Source organism: Phaethon aethereus, assembly GCF_964289735.1.
Source record: "Phaethon aethereus genome assembly, chromosome: 1".
Lineage (NCBI taxonomy): Eukaryota > Metazoa > Chordata > Aves > Phaethontiformes > Phaethontidae > Phaethon > Phaethon aethereus.
The window spans coordinates 114,916,874-114,933,336 of NC_138575.1; the positions used below are offsets into that span (position 1 = coordinate 114,916,874).

The 16,463-nt window shown below is 40.5% G+C and overlaps 1 protein-coding gene across 5 annotated transcripts in view; it reads right to left on the reverse strand.

Moving 5' to 3' along the window:
* APP (amyloid beta precursor protein) overlaps positions 1-16,463 on the reverse strand; it is a gene marked incomplete at both ends in the record, with an annotated part of 237,102 nt that overhangs the window by 96,764 nt on the left and 123,875 nt on the right. For all 5 annotated transcript variants that reach the window (XM_082010909.1, XM_082010908.1, XM_082010907.1 and 2 more), the window contains one exon: positions 1,095-1,294. In XM_082010909.1, coding sequence (XP_081867035.1) covers positions 1,095-1,294 — 200 coding nt within the window. The remainder of the gene's footprint in view (positions 1-1,094; positions 1,295-16,463) is intronic.

The following is a 16,463-nucleotide window of genomic DNA, read 5'->3' on the forward strand; positions in this document are numbered from 1 at the left end:
CCACGGTTCAAGAGAAAAGGGCGCTGCCACGTGCAAAATGGGGGGCTCCGCTGGCACTTCAGTCAGCCCCAAGCATCCCCAGAGGCAAGGGGTGGGAAAGCAAGGGGAGATGAAAGGAGTCAGGCCAGATGTTTTCTGCCTTGTTTCTCAGCTGCCCCAATCGCTGCCTTTTTGCCTCTGCCTCCTGCACGTTCCAACTCCCTTCTTTTCAGCTGTAACCTTTAATCTCATATTCTGCCATCATCCCCAGCACTTATCGGTGAAGACATAAGCACTGTGGAAAAATGGGCATCTATCTTACAGCGATTTACCTCATATGGAATTGTATTTATTAAAATAGAAATACAAGGATAATTCATTCCAATATGTATCATAAGAGAAATGTGGCATTTAAAAATATTACCATGGACTAAGGTAAAACTTTTAATTTCAAAGTTTAAAATGCAGTTATGTTAATAACTACAAAATATCATTAAAAACAAATTTTAGAAATGAAGAACTCTTTCTCACTCCACTTTTTTTGGGCAATGCATTCCTATACCCCCTCAATACAACTCATTAGTTAGGATCACTTTTCTGCATAGGTACTTCTAACTTCACCTAATTTTACTGAATTACTAATTCATGGAGAAATATTGGAAACGGGTATCTAACAGAAATCATTCAAAATGCCTAATCACTGCTGCTAATATAAGAGACCAAACCAGCTAGTACTACCTCCTGCTTTCAGCTGACACTCCCTACCTTTCTGCAACAAATGCCCATGAAAACCCACACGCATACCTTTTCTGTGTTACTTGCTACATGTGGCAGTCAAATTCTATTTAATGTTACTTTAAAAAGAACACAATCCTTCTGCTTCCATCCACATCATACCACAACAACCACACTTCATAGACAGACATCCACAAAGAATTTTTATAATAGGAAAGGGAAAGGGGAGGGAATTCCATGTGCAAATTACAGAAGCCAAGGCATAACAATGTTGCAACTTAGGATATTTTGCTGTTTGGAACATTTTTTGTTGTAAAGGGCAAACATGCAAAGCAGCAGGATCAGTTTTTCAGCCCCAAGCTAAATTCCCATGAATTTACCTCTGACAACCTCTTCCACAGACTCTGTAGTTGTGGTAGTAGTGGTTGCAATACTGGTAGTTCTTTCAGTTGCCTCCTCATACTCTTCCTCTGTCTCTTCAATTTCATCACCATCATCATCATCGTCATCAGCATCATCATCTTCCACAACAGTTAGCTCCTCATCTTCCTCTGGCTGTTCTTCTACTACCTTATCCTCGCTAAATAAATAAAATTATAATCATGTGTTAGCAACAAAATGATTTCTAGATAACAAGAGAGAACATTTTATTCAGAAACTGTAAGGACAAGAAGTTACTTGTTTCTCCATCTTCACCCTCCTACCCCCATCCTTTAAATAAAAAAGAAACAATCAGGGACTCTGGAACATCCCAACGAGTAAGAAGTCATAAATACTAAAAAAACAAAAAAAGTCAACTTTAGTAATGCAGTGAGAAAACTAGCAAGATGCCAGACTGGAGCTCCTTCTTTTACACAGGGATGAAAAAAGAATCCCCACAGCAATACCACACCTCCATATTTTGACAGCTGAATAACACTCCAGACACGCTTGCTCCACACTGCTGTCAATAAACTAATTTTTATTTTCAAAGAAGCTCAAATTAGCCTTGAAAGCCACGCGGTTTTGCCGATCAGGCTGCTGTCTCGGCCAACGCGCCCAGCCGTTCATCACAGCAAGCTCGGCTCAGATGCTCTGCCCTGCCAACTCCGCTCTACAGCTGATCTGTGAGGCCCCCCTAAAAGACCCATGGTACCAATGTGTGTTAGGATGGCAACACAAGCACCCCTACGCTCACGAAGAAACCCCAAACTACTGGGCTGAACGGTGTTATCCACTGTAGTGCTTTAAATTAATATAGCTGCCTAAAATCCTCAGGATTTCATCAGTCTGGGACAACAGGAGGGAACAGTTCACTATCAAATGCATTTGGTGGCTTAATATGTCAAGAATTTTCTGGGATCTTAATTCTGAGTGATACACAGGCAACAGGCCACAAAATGTACACTCAGATACTGCTACAGTTGCTTTTGAAAGGCTTCCTAACCCAGTGCCCAGCCGTGGCAAAACCTCAGGTTTGTTAATCTGATCTTCTACTTGAAATTCACTACTAATGAGTAAATGATCTTTGAATATTCAAACATGCAGTGATTTTTTTTTGTCACCTTCATACACAAGTCACTTTGCATCGTTTTCATGGCATCACATATGCTTGAACGGCTGTTTATGTGAAGTTAACAACTTCTCTCCTTCACCTCATTTCAGAGACCAAGACTGTAATATTTCATTTTATATTAGACTGCCTACTACAATTTTGAAACTGAACCCAGAAAAAAAAGGAGACAGTATGATTTTTCTTAAATAGTATTAAGTATTAAGAAGTTAAAAAATATATTGATAAAAATGTTGTATGCCACAAGCCTGACTCTACTAGGACAAAGTTAAGTCTCTATACAAACAGGAATTAATCTCCTGTTCCTTTCTCCACAGAACATTTGGCCTCTAGAAATAGAAGAGAGACTTAAAGTAATAATGAAGCTTTCAAGCCCAGCTAAGTTATACAAATGGATGTGGTAACAGCTAACTTGCAGAGGAGTCTGAATAAGGGATGACTTAATGGGAGAAAGACTGAAAAAGGGGCACAAAACCAACTGGGTTCTTCTTTTGATTTCTTGATGTCAAAGAACTGGCTTAGAAATTTCACCATCTCCACTGTGTGGTTCTCCCCCTACCATTCTAATTTCAGCATGTCCAAAATATTCTACTTTGATTTTTAGCGACTCCTTTCTGAACAATAGTTTTCTTCTGGTTTTATTTTTCTTACCAAGTATTTCACCTTTTTATGAGCATGAAATAAACGCTGTATGTACACCATCACCTTTCAACTGCAAGACTGAGGTGGATTTACAAATCCAGTACCTGTTTCTGATCTCCAGGTTAAGGGGCTTCTAGTCTTGGCTGGGTACAGACATTTACACTAGGCATGCTGAGTATAAGACATGCAGATTTTGATCCAACGCATCAGACACCGTATGCCTTTCAACATTAAAGCAAGCTGCTCTGTCTTTCTCTCACCTATGCTAGAAACACAGCACGCTTTTTAAAAAGTGCAATTATTTTTCCTCTTCCTTTCACATGAATGATCACTCTCAGATATTGGCAAGCTCATAAAGTCAAAAAAGGACAACAAAAACAACCTAATGAAACCAACAAAGGAAAGTCAATTAGTCACATGGAAAGCCACTTCAAAAATAATTTGTATGCGTACATCCAATATACATCTGTTTTTAGCTACACAAAAGCAATCAACTCAGCTATGTCAGTGCACAGCATTTTGCTGATAAATTCTCAGCATCAAGGCCAAGCTTTTTTTAGAATTTTTTCTTTTTTTTTTAGTTGTATTTTTCTTTTATTTCCTTTTTTTTTTTTTTTTAGGGGGTGTGATGGTGAAGGGGGCAGGATGAAAGAAGACAAATCTCTGTGTGTATTGGTTGGCTATGCCCACCATTATGCTGGGCCTCGGTTTCCTCTCCAGTAACTTAGCAGAGGTAAATGTCTAAGGGTAGCCCCCACCTGCATCCCCTTTACAACTTGCTGCTTGCTGAAGAACTAGACAACTGAGAAGGCAAAAAAACCCGCCTGAGGTCATGGAAGACTACAACAGTTTACGGGATCAGGCTCCTGAAAATATTCTAAAAAGCTTGCACAAAAACGTACTGGAATATTTCTTCTACTGTTTTGATGACTCCTAGAAATAATTGTATTTCTGCTAGCAACATCTTCTGCAAGACTCAATCACAAGGGTAGTATTTCACATGACTATTTTATTGCAAGTTTCAGGAAAAAGGAACAATGAAAACAGAAGTGGTTTTGCCTTAGATTTAGATATCTAAATGGAAGTGAGAGCCTTGCTATATACTTACAGAATTAACATGACTGAAACTGGGCTTTAGAAGGTCATTTCCTTATTTAGCAAGTTTTTAAAATTCTCATTGTACAGAAGTGTGAGGCTACACTCAAGTTCTAAAGCAGCACTCTAGGCTTTCTCTAAAAGTAATTATTTTCCCAGTTGTCTAATTTATTTTATTTTTATTTATACAAAGATGAGTTAGTCTCTTCCCCTATTAGTACTGTCTTCCAAAGAGAAGGGGATGGGGAGATGAAGTGCGTTATGTTCTCTTAACAAGTTTCTTCTTGAATGAAGCCACATACCAGAAACTAACTGGACTAGCATTATTCTGGTGGTTTAACCATGCTCACCTACACCACACAGTATCACAGACCGAACGGCAGCAATACACAACAGGCAGGGACAGTGTTCTAGCAAGCCCTAACGGTAACAGCAGCAAGTTTCACATTAGATATCAAGGCGACCTGCTAAGTCACGCGCTCTGAAGAGTCAATGACAGTAACCACGCTCAGCAGTGCAAACGGGAGACAACCACATCTTCTCAAGAGGCCGTGGTTATGACAGATGTGAGAAAATGCCAAGGGGAAGGAGGGGGTCCCCCAGTATTTGTCAGTCATCAGGGGACCTGACGACGCAGGTTTGGTATAAACAATGCTGCATCTTGATGTGCTTCTGTTGCAGACAAAGACAGTGGGTGGACGTCACATATTTTTAGTATAGGCAACAGTACTGCATCTTTTAAGAAACATGAAAAAAATATGCTTGGTTTTGTTTCACTGGATTTAACCACTGTTATCATCCTGGCTCTTCTTCAAAGAGCATGCATGCAAGAGGGATGACAGAGAACAGAGAAGGGAATGAACTTATACTACGACATTTGGAATAAAGCATCAACTTCTCAAATGGAGGCAAATACCTCCCTGTTGCACAGTCTGCAGAGCTCTGTCTCTCCCTGTCATGCTCAAGGCTCTGGTACCATTTTGCATTTCTCAATTAGCACCACCATAGAGTTGCTTTCCCACATGGTGTGTCTAACTTCTGCATACCTTTCATCACAGTAATCACTTTAAATCCACTGTTTTCAAACAAAGGTTTACTACCAAATGACTGTGGATACTGATATTTTTCTCAGAAGTCTTGGAGTTTTACTTGATATACGTCGCAGGTATGCTTACTTGCTGGTATTATTATCACATTTTACTTTCTTTAGTAAACAAGTATGACCCAGTCTTGCTTCTCCTCAAATCATGACACCTTGACAGCTTTTTCTGTACGTTCCCTTGATACTGTCCCAGCCAGGGTTTTATTAGCACCACAGACTGCAGCATCTCATTTACCAGAAATCGTTGACATTTCGCTTTAGCTTAGTTGTGCCGGTGACAGGATTTTCCAAAGGCTGCTCAAAAAAATTCCTTAATACACTGAAAAGTTCACAGATTTGTAAAGCCATATTGTCATCATCTGAATTTAACAGTTCAGCAGTAAACAGCGGAGGTAAATTGTTAGGCTTGAACGCAGTCATGAAAAATATTTGCAACCCCCCCATTAGTATAGCTCAATCTCCCGGCAGTGGAGACTTTTGGGAAGCAGGGTCGGCACCTTCCTGTCATGGTGAACACAGAGGTCATCATGGCTTTGAACCTTCTGCTTCAGCCTCCCCACATAAGGATTATTAAAATCCATCCCCCCTACCTTGGAAATAAGGCTTCCCTCTAACCTCCAACTAGCACACTGGGTCATGAATACAAATCACCTCTGCCCTATGTGTGGTGAAACAGGTTATTTGAAGTTTGGTGGTTTCAGCTCTATTTCCAATGCCGCAGACACGCTGGGGCCCCGGACAGCCTAACATGTAATTGGTTCCACTGAGTCAACCAGAAACTACCGACCACTCCAATGGGCACATTTCTGTTTTTAAAACACATACCACTGTACAGCTCCTGCTAGTATACCCCTAAGCACACCGTTACAAGTAATGTTTAAACCATGGGTCTGTAATGTATATCTAGTAACTTCCTTTTCTCAATCCGTCACTGCAGTAAGAGCTGGCACCAAAGTATTATTTATTCACTTCACTCAGAAGCATGCATCGTCCTGTTACTTTGTGAAGATAAAACTGCAGGAAAGGTAAAGAAAAGTGAGTTGAAGCGAACTATGCTACCTCTTGCTGTTCGAGAAATAAGGAAACGTTAGTAAATGAAAGTTTCCTTTCTGTATTCTAATAACATGCAACAGGGACAGAGGCAGAACACAGATGACAAGAACTATGAGTTTTCTTTCTAATGGTAATTCAGAACTCATGGGGCTGCAAGCATAAGCTACGTTTTAAGAAGAGGTTTCTGTCTGCAACTATTCAGACAAAAACAAGGCAAAGCTTTCAGTTTAGGATAACAAATAACTATGGACTAATTATTGGTTTTGGGAAGTAGCTCATGTTTTCTGGAATAAAAGCTACATCCAAATGGATGTATCTAAACCATGATTTTGCCAAGTAACTTGAACAAAAACATACACTCCACCAGTGGATGAAAAAGAATGAAAGGGTGTTCAAGGCACATGTTTTAATATCTGGAAAGATTAGTGTTCACTACACTTCGCAACTATATTTTATTGCAAATAGATTCCATCCAGATTGTGGTTTTTACCAGCCACCAAGCCTGAGCGAATAGCTGGGCAAAAGCTAACTCCAGGAGAGGAACCGAATCAGCAGTAGCAACAAGCCATCGCCCGCCTAGAGAGACCCAGCCACATACACCGGCTCTTAGACAGCAGTAGGAATTAAGATAGGAGAAGCAGCGGCTGCACCTGAGTTGCAGCCTGTGCTCTTTCAGCCTAACAGGCTGAGCTGATGGCGATTTATGCATCCATAACCTTTACTACTGCAGGTGCCGTCATCTCAGTTTCCAGCATCTTGTGCTTCAGGTTCCCAAAAGCACAAAAAACCTCCACCCCTCTATAGCTTCTACACTTCCCCAGGTGAACTTCAGGAAACATGTGATGGGACTTGACTGTCAGCCTGGGTCTAGCTTTGCTTCCAGCAGAAGATTAATGATGAGCACAGATCCATATTTACCCCCGTGTACAGGAAGGCTCCAGAGCACAGAGTTCTTTAGTTGTGGGAGTGGGAAATAGCCAGATCCAGCTGTGAACCTCTACGTGCCTTAGAATTAATGCCTTAAATGAAAACACAAAGCAGAAACACAAGCAAATTTCAAGAGTAGGACACATGCTTGGAATCCAAACAAGAAGATGAGTGTATTTGAGGTGGCCTCATTACCAGGCTGTTGGTTAAAAGCAAATCAGAAAACTAACAGGCAAGGAACCAAACTCTCCCTCAACAAACCTCCGCATCAGAGGCCTGGGTATTTTCCACCCAACGTTTTTCCAAACCTTGCATGCTAGAACAAGTTCTTCTGACCAAAGGACAAGATTTCTCAGGAACCGTGTTTGATCCCACCACTGCATTCCTCTGAATGGTGTCGCTAATTAAACACATGAGCCAACACAGGAACTACTCAAAGCTAAAAACTAAGCCAACGGTGCGCTTTGGGACATGAGCACCCACCTCACTGTACCTTCTGTTATTTAACTTTGGCTTTGGTACACTAGCTGACATCAAGACTAAGTTGAGTATACTACCTATGCGAAACTGAGTATCCAGGTAGCACATTTAAACAAGAACTACCAAAGTAGTTTTGCATGGGCTAGAAGAGAGGAAAGGAAGTCAAAACCAAGTGTGAAATGAAGATTTCAGCATTCACCTTTAAAGTATAAAAGTAGGGAGCTATACCAAAAAAGGTCTATTTTCCTGAAGTATGGGGGAGATCGGACAGCAGGACAAGAATTAAACTGCACTGCAGTTGTGAGATTAGGCACAGAGCCAGGAAAGAAAAGGCTTATGCCAGACCTCCAGTCTATGTAACTGATCTTTTAAATGGCTTATTGGCATCATGGTCTGGAAAATTACAGTGATTTACAGAATTGAAAGTCTGACCCACAAGGTACCTCAGCAATAATATTTCTGGTCTGTCTGTTAAAGTGACAACAAAAGCACAAACAGCTTAAAAACTGCCTTGGTTATTGTCATTAGGGTTGAATTACACTAGGTTAGTAAATCAGGTATCTCACAACAAGAAGAAATAATGTGATATTTGGACACATAGAAACACCTATTAAGACACAGTTGAACTTGTAAGAACTCAGATGGGCACCTTCCATTGCACAGCAAGTCAGGATGATCAATTCATATTGCCTAGCATTTTTCAGACATTTTGTCACTTCTAGTTATTTTCTGTTTCATTTTCCTTTACTGAAGAGGTTGCAATTATGTTTATTTTCACATTTCCTAATAGAAAAAAAAAAATTCAAACAAGTTATTTCAAGTAGTGTCACACAGACTGCTTCTGAGTTCTTAGACCTTATCAAACAACTTCAGGCTGTCTCTCTCCTTTTACTGTATTTTTTTAAACATTTCATACCAAACAACACGAAAAACGTGCCTACTTTCCTTAACTTCGACAGAAAACAAGAAAAGTTGCACTAAAAATCTTTTAATCTAATTTTTAAATGGAACATTTATAAAAATCAGACATGCATTCATCTTTTTCCCATAATTAAACAAGAAGGTATACTTAATATTGTTCGAAATTTGTTTCCACAGCTGACCTGCTTAAAAAGACAGGTGTACAAGGTCGTACGTAACATTTGATCTCGTGCATTCGCAGACGGTACCTGTTGACTGACACGCAAGAATGCTTTTTCAAGACTGACCTGGTTTTCTCTCTGAAACAAAGCCTTTGCTGTTGTTACTGTTCTGACAGTTTTCTTCGGAAGATGGGAGGATTTAGCAAGAAGTATGTCATTTTTAGAGAGGGAGAGAGTAGTAATATATTTAACCCCTATTCTTTCTCACTTTGGTTACTTTTGCTGAAGAGAAACTTAAAAGCTAGAAAAGTAAAACACATCTGCAAACGCACAAAATCAGTCTCTGTGAGCCTGACGACAATAATTAAATATTAAATTCAGACTCCTGACATCAGAAATGCATTAAGACTGAATGTGATGGAAAAAGGCAGAGTGAAAGTCACCTGCGCAGCCCTATTTCAGCCAGCTTGAGAATCAGCAGAAAAATCTGGATCTGTTACAACATGTTTGTTTCCACAAAACTTCTGCTGTACTCAGAATGGACTATTCAGTGTCTCTCTGTCCAACCTGCTCTCCTACAGCTTACCTGAGGCAGACAGTGTGAACTCTGTACCAAACCAAGTCCTTGCCCTGTTCATGGAATTCATCACCTTGGTACCCTCACACAATGACAACACTGTAAAACTGGAAGAATAACTTTGTTTTATAATTGGAAATGCAAACAAAAAAATACCAGAAGCATGTGATAACTCTGGATGTTCAATTTAAGACACTGAATAATGTTTTTCAGAAAATGGGCTATCTTAAACTTTTTTAATACAGCTGCCACCAGCAGCAGCTACAAGAGGCCAGGACTTCTGCAGAACAGAAAAAGGAACACCTTTTGTACCAAGCTTTTTATGGTGGCCACAGCATGCCAAGCCTAGCAGAAGACTTTCATGGCAGAAGCAAGCATAGATCCAGTTGTCACGGTCAACAGCTTACTGTTTTAGCCTTTTCTTCTGCACTCAGGTCACAATTTGAGTATTACTTTTTTTTCTCAGCAGTGATCAAAATAGAGATCCCATGTGAAGAACCGACTTGTCACCATGTCACGAAAGCCAAAACATTTCCATTCAAGAAGGAACCTTTTCTGTCAGGAAAAAAAAAAACCTGTATGTTTTTGCTGTTTCATCCATGTATTCAAAGGGTGTCACCTTTGTTAGAAGGCAAAGAAAAAAAAAGTACTTACTATGGAAAAAGTACTTACTACTCTGTACTGTTAATAGCACAGCCTCACAAGATAGTAGAATTTTTAAATTTCCACAAACCATCCCAATTCCGACCTCTCATTTCTAGTACAGACCACAAAAACTACTGTTAGATATATCACTGAAAGGTAAAATAAAGCAGAAACTGCTGTATAACTTTATGGAGGGATATCCCGCTACACATCCACTGGCACACAGTCATGCTGGTGTGACAGCATGTGTTGAAATACCCAGCTACAAATTTCTCACTTCCAATTTTTTTTTTGCATTATAAATAGCACAGCGCTTGAAATGGGACGGTATATATCACGATGTCACAATAATGTCTCAGAACATCTTGCAGAGATCAGAAGGGTTTCTTGAGTTGATTACTACATGAACATATATAGGGAACCTTTCTCTCCCACATTTCAGTCATCACAAGTCATTACAAGTGACAACTTAAAATTTTCACTTATAACATTTTTGCCTATTATTTAAGGAAAACATGGCAGCTGATGGCTCTGTTTTGTGAGGTCAAAAAAATGTAATCCTTCTCTTTAAGTCAACCTTCTACTACATATGCAAGTTTGATGCCACTAACCTCCTTAAACAAGCTCAACATTCACTTAAGTCATATAGGTAGCCTGCACAGCTAGCAAACTGCTTTCATCAGGGGTCCTGAAAGCCTGGCTGTCTTCTACTCACCACTTCCTCAATTAGATTAATTCTCTCCACCCATAGCCTCATCCATCACTTCAGTTAATGCTTTATACTCAAATGGTGATTGGATTTGCCAGCTCACCATCACTGTAATCACCTCTCAAAGCAACATGGTGTTTCATGAATTCCATTCTAACTTTACTTGTCCTAAGAAGAAATCCAGTACTAACCAGTCTTTCTAGAGTCATTAATAGTCTGGTGCTTCTACGATTTCTCAATTTGCTTTTAATAACCTCCACATTAAAAAGGAAAAAAAGAATTGTTATTAATTAAAAATATACCATGAACTATCTGAATATTAAGTAAGAGCCAACATGAGAGAAAAACCCAATTAATGCAAGAATGTGACACAAAATATGCTAATAGCATATAAAATATGCAAATAGGACAAAATACTCCTGGAGTTATTCAACATAAGCAGTAATATCATGCCTACAATTTGGTGATGCCTTAGTTTAATTTATAAAGAAAGGCAATTAGGTTTATCATTAAAGTATTTACAAAAACACAGAGTTAGATCAGATTTTTCAATTCCATTTCAATTTCTAACAGTTCTACTATAAAAATCAGGAAGACATGAACTTCCGACCAATTTGCTGAAATATTGTATTGCAAAAAGCAGAACACCTTCCACACTTTCTCTCCAAATGAATTCAGTTTCTCTAAAACACCAATTTAGTGATGGGACAATTCACATAGTGCAAAATTCACCTATTTCAATAATTGGCGTTAACCTATACTGATGGCAAACTTCAGAGGAGGGGAAAAAGGCAAGAAAAACTAAGCAAATTTGTAATTCCTAGTGTTGATTTTAGGGCACTGACTCCCAATTAGGAACAATTTATGTTAGGACAGCTGATGGGAACACTGCCTCTGGCTGCAGCCCTCCTGCTCCTGTGTCACAGATGAGTGAGCTCCCCACCAAGCAGACCCTGAACCACTGCAAGAGGCATACCACTGCTGGCACAAGGGTCAGTTTTCCTTAAATTTTCTGGGGTATGAACAGCCTACAGCTCAGTCTGTACAGTATGGAAAAGGAGAAATCTTTTTATCCATCCAAATGCAAGTCATTTTCCGCTTCTCAGTCAGAACCTGCAGTACAGACCCTTCTGTCCCGCTTCACATCTGGTTCAGCTTTACTAGCTCAAGTGCTTGGGGAATAGGGGGTGGATTTTTTTTTTAATGTTTTGTTTTTTTAAAGAATCATTTAGGAGATTCCCACTGGAGCATTTCTCACTGAAATTTTAGAAATTGACTTTCCCATTTAATGAAAAAGCTTACATCAACGAGAACTTGCTGTTTATTTTAACATGAGTGACAAGGTGGCTTGAAAACAGATGAATACTCAACAGAGACAAAATGTTAAATTTCTCTTTCCTCCAGTGAGTGTGTTTCCAATGAAGAATTTAGTCTCGGCACCTTCCTTTTTCTTGATCAGTAACATTTTTTTAGCTTCAAAAAAGCAGAAACTTCAAAAGGACTCCAGATATCCCATTTCTACATTCTTCAGACACATCTTTTGGGCTCAGAGCTGAACTTCCAATTAAGCCTCAGATTTTTGACTCAATGGTGCAAGGCAACATTAACAGTAAGAACAACGGAAAGAAGGAGGGGGGAGTAATGGTCAAGAAACACGACGTTACTACATACTAGGTACATGTATGAGGAAACAGGTAAAAACGGAAGGATTTAAGAAGTAGGAGGAATCTTGGAAAGATCTGCCCCCTCCCCCATGATTTCTTCATCAACAACGCTCCGTATTCAGACACGGTGCAGGGCCTGACTCTTCCTCAGGCGTGCAGCCCTTCCCCACCGCATGGGGACTGCCACCCCAGGGTCCACACGGCCACAGCAGGGGTTCACTAAAGATGCCAGAAGCCGGCCTCCCTGCAGGCGTGCTTGAACGACGGACACCCGGCTGCTGACGGCCAACACACATGGTTGAAAGCCCGTCCATTAAAGCTCTCTGGGGATGCAACACAGAAACCTCTCTTGGAAATGGGAGGAGGCAATGCATATCAACACCGCCACCATAATCCTCCTAGTTTTGCCCATTTTTTTCTCCATGTTCAAGCCGTGTTTGTTTCTTCCAGCTGTAGATAAATGCTGGAGAGAATAAAGTACTCATCAGAGCAATAGATAAAGAAGATTAGAGCGTTTTGGTTACTTTTTCTTAATTTCCCTGGTCAGTTAATATGCAACGGCCAGAAATATGCCTGGGTCAAACAATCACCTAAAGACTCTTCCTTCATGCTGTATTTCCAAATATATTTTTTAGGGGTGGATGAAGAGGTGAGCAGGGGAAAATGAAGGGTAAGAGGAACACAGGGAGATACAATGGGGAAAAATAGAGCAAGAAGACTTCAGAGGATTTCATGCTTTGGATAGTCCTTGTTGATGAACACTGTGAGCACAGAGAACACTAAAGAACGGTTGTAGCATTTATCTGCTTTCACCTGTATTCACAATTAAAACATCAACAGCTTCCCGGCTCTTGCCTGCATTAAATCTCCCACGGCTCTCGCACGCAGAGACCCAAGCAAAGGAAATTAAGCAGTACCTAGTCAAAGCTACACTTGCAAAAGGAAAGAGAATTTCCCCAAGTATAGAAATGACCAAACCCCATTAAATTTGACTTTTAAAATTTTTATACTGACTCTGATATAGTACTAAATTTACTTGCTTATGTGACATTACTTAGACTTAGGCATTTTTCATAAACATGTGCTACAGGTAAAGATCCCAATTGCCTGTCTGCCTACTTTGTGTCAAGGCAGTAGCATGACACACCACGAGGACTCAGTGTGTCATTATATGAGGTCAGGGCACTATATGACCGTGGCCATTTAAACACACCTTGTGACAGCCTGATTTAATGACAGCACTCTGAGAAATTTCAATTGCAACTAATTTGATGTTGAGGTTAACTTGCAGACATTTCTGAAGGGAAGACACTAGGTAAAACGTGTGTTGACATCTTTGTACCATGTAAGTCACAGATAAAGACATAAAAAGACCTAGAAGGTGAAAGAAATTAAATGTACGGTTCCTCCACGTCAAGTGAGGATCTCTAACAAATTACTCAGGAAAGCGATTCTGTTGGGCCCATGACAACTCTTCCCCAAGCGCCAGAACAAGACTGATTAATTAAAAGCATAGGGTCTCAGCTGTAAACAATTCAGCATAACAGGCACATACGCAATGCTGCTTTCACCATTAGAAAAAACTGACAAGTTTTAAAAAGGCTTTCAGGATTTCTTGGATTAGATTTGGAGCAGGCAATTAAGAAAAAAGTCTGTTTTTCCAGATACCATTGACAAAAAAAATAGCTCTTTATGGAGTCAAAAAGGATAGAGCACTTAAAACTCCTTTTTTGCAGAATCTGGAAGATGAGCACTCATCCTTAAGCTCAGTCTGGTACAGAGTTGCAAAACCAAAGAACAATATGATTACCATGCTATATAAAACATGTTTTAGTAAATACCTAATTATCAGCCCAAAGTGGACTACATCCTTTTGGATTATTTATTGTAGTAAAAAAGCTACCATATTAACTATCCTAATAGCAAGTACAAACAAACCACGAAACTTTGCTTGGCAGAAGTTTATGAGAAACTGTAAACCAAACCCTTATAAAATACACTGCTCCCTACAATGCAACATTTACAGCACTACCCAATCATTACATCAGCCTGAACATACGTTTTACACGCTAAACAGACAAAATTAATTTGGCCTAACCTGCTGAGGGAAAAACAATGAGAAATTAAATCTCCTACTTTGGACCTTGAAAATACATTCAGATTGTCTAGAAAAATGAGACTTGGCTGAAGTTAAGGCACTACCTTCTGCTCCTGAGCCATGGGACTTAAAGCAAAGCTTTCTATATAACCCTCAACAGTGAGACTTATGCCTCAGTTTCACTGCTGTGAAAGATGGAAAATTACAGCAGCCTATTTGCCCGGTACGAAAGACAGCCTGGGAGGTCTCACGCAAAAGTGACAAGAAGATGAAGAGAGGCACATATGACACAGACATAGCAGAGGAAACCTGGAAGTTTCCAGCTTGGTCATCGCTCCTGAAGATGTTCAACTTGAACGTCAAGGACACTGAAGCTTCCAGCAAGTGCCCACATACAGGCAGAAGGGCCACGAGGCTTTGCTGAGTCTGAAGGGCAGCCAGACCTTGCAGGTCACTTGCCTGAGTTGGAGCTATGCAGGGAGAGCTCTGCAGCTATGCTGAAAGCCAGCCCCTGCATCTGGCTGTCGCTCAGGCAGTCTTCAAGGTAAATTTTAATTAAAGGCGTGGATAACAGCAAGGAACAGCACTGCTGAAAAATGCTCATGACCTCACAGTCAGAGTTACACACTATTTCAGGGTGAGCATGACATGATGCAATTTCCAAACTGGGGGCAGACAGCGACCCTCTTGGCTGTGTGAACAAAAAGGGGGTATACCACATCCATCACCAAAATACACCCTCCCTCCTTTCCCCAAGTACTGCCAACAGGCCACATCCTTTTATGCCCAGACCCAGGTGGTGGTCAGATGCTGGGATGGAGAATGTCCATCTCTGATGGCACCGCAGCCCAAGCTGCCTCCACATGCCCTCCAATGGTGCAGACACAACGTGCTGCTGAGCTTTGCTTTCTCCTGTGCAGAAGGAAACACCCATGACAAAGCAAAACAGAAAATGCAGTCCTCCAGCAACAACTGTTGTGAGTAAAAATACAAGACAATCTGAAAAAGGGTGTTCACAAAATTAATGACTGCAGTGTAGTTTCTTCTAAATATTCAGAATGATAAATGCAAATATTAAAATTTAACTCTGAATAGTTTGAGATATACAGTTACTTTCAAAATACATCACCTACACTTGTTGGGTTCTGCTTTGTCACGACAGGAATTTTGAGAAACGAAGATATAAAAATTTGCTTTTCAGGCTGGCACCTTTACCTCAAACATGTCACCGCCACTTTGAGTTGGGTGTCTTAAAGCAGCCACAGTCCTTCTGAAGACCCACATGCTGAGTCACCATGCCACCACCCACTGGTGGGGGTTTGTGCCCAACATTTTCCAGTGTCATTTTAGAGAGATGGGAGCATGAAGCAGCCAGCCTGGAGGTTTCGCTCCCCAGGAGTGGTATTCGGCACAGGCAGGGTGAGAGACAAACCCACAGCTATCAAGCAGATGGCTCCACAGCCAGACGTGAGAAACAAGGAATATGAAATCCTGCAGCTGGTGTCATTTAGAGCAAATTTGTTTCCACTCAGGTGTGAGGAGGGGTTTATGTTCTTCCTGGGCCACTTGGTGACTCTCAGTACCAAAGACATTGAGCTATGCATACCAAAAGCAATCTAAAAGACCTTATTTGTATAACAGAACCAAACCCAGATCTTAATGAAACAAACAAACAAACAAACAAACAAACAAAAAAACCAGAACAAAGAGCAATTGCTGAGGTACTCATGTGGTATTGGCAACTAATCTTAGCTAGAAATCGTGACTTCTGGGTAGAAATGGGTAAAGTAAATCAACCCAGTAACTGCTGCAACAGGAATGCTTTGGAATTCCTGCCACAAACCCACAGCACAGTAATGGCATGAAATCCTTCTCCTAATGGACCAGCTCCTACCTTCTGATGTTCCTGTCTTTGCATGAACAAAGTACTTGTAGCAGTGGCCACAAAAAAAGACTGGCAAAGCGAACACAAGACTTCCCCAGAATGACTGAGTGCCCTCCTTGAAATGCACAGCACGTCTCCCATGATTTGGAGTGTACCCTGTGTATGTCAGAAGCCGTCAACTAGAAGATGCCAACAACTTGCACTCAGTTGATCTGACCCACGTAAAAGCTATCACGAT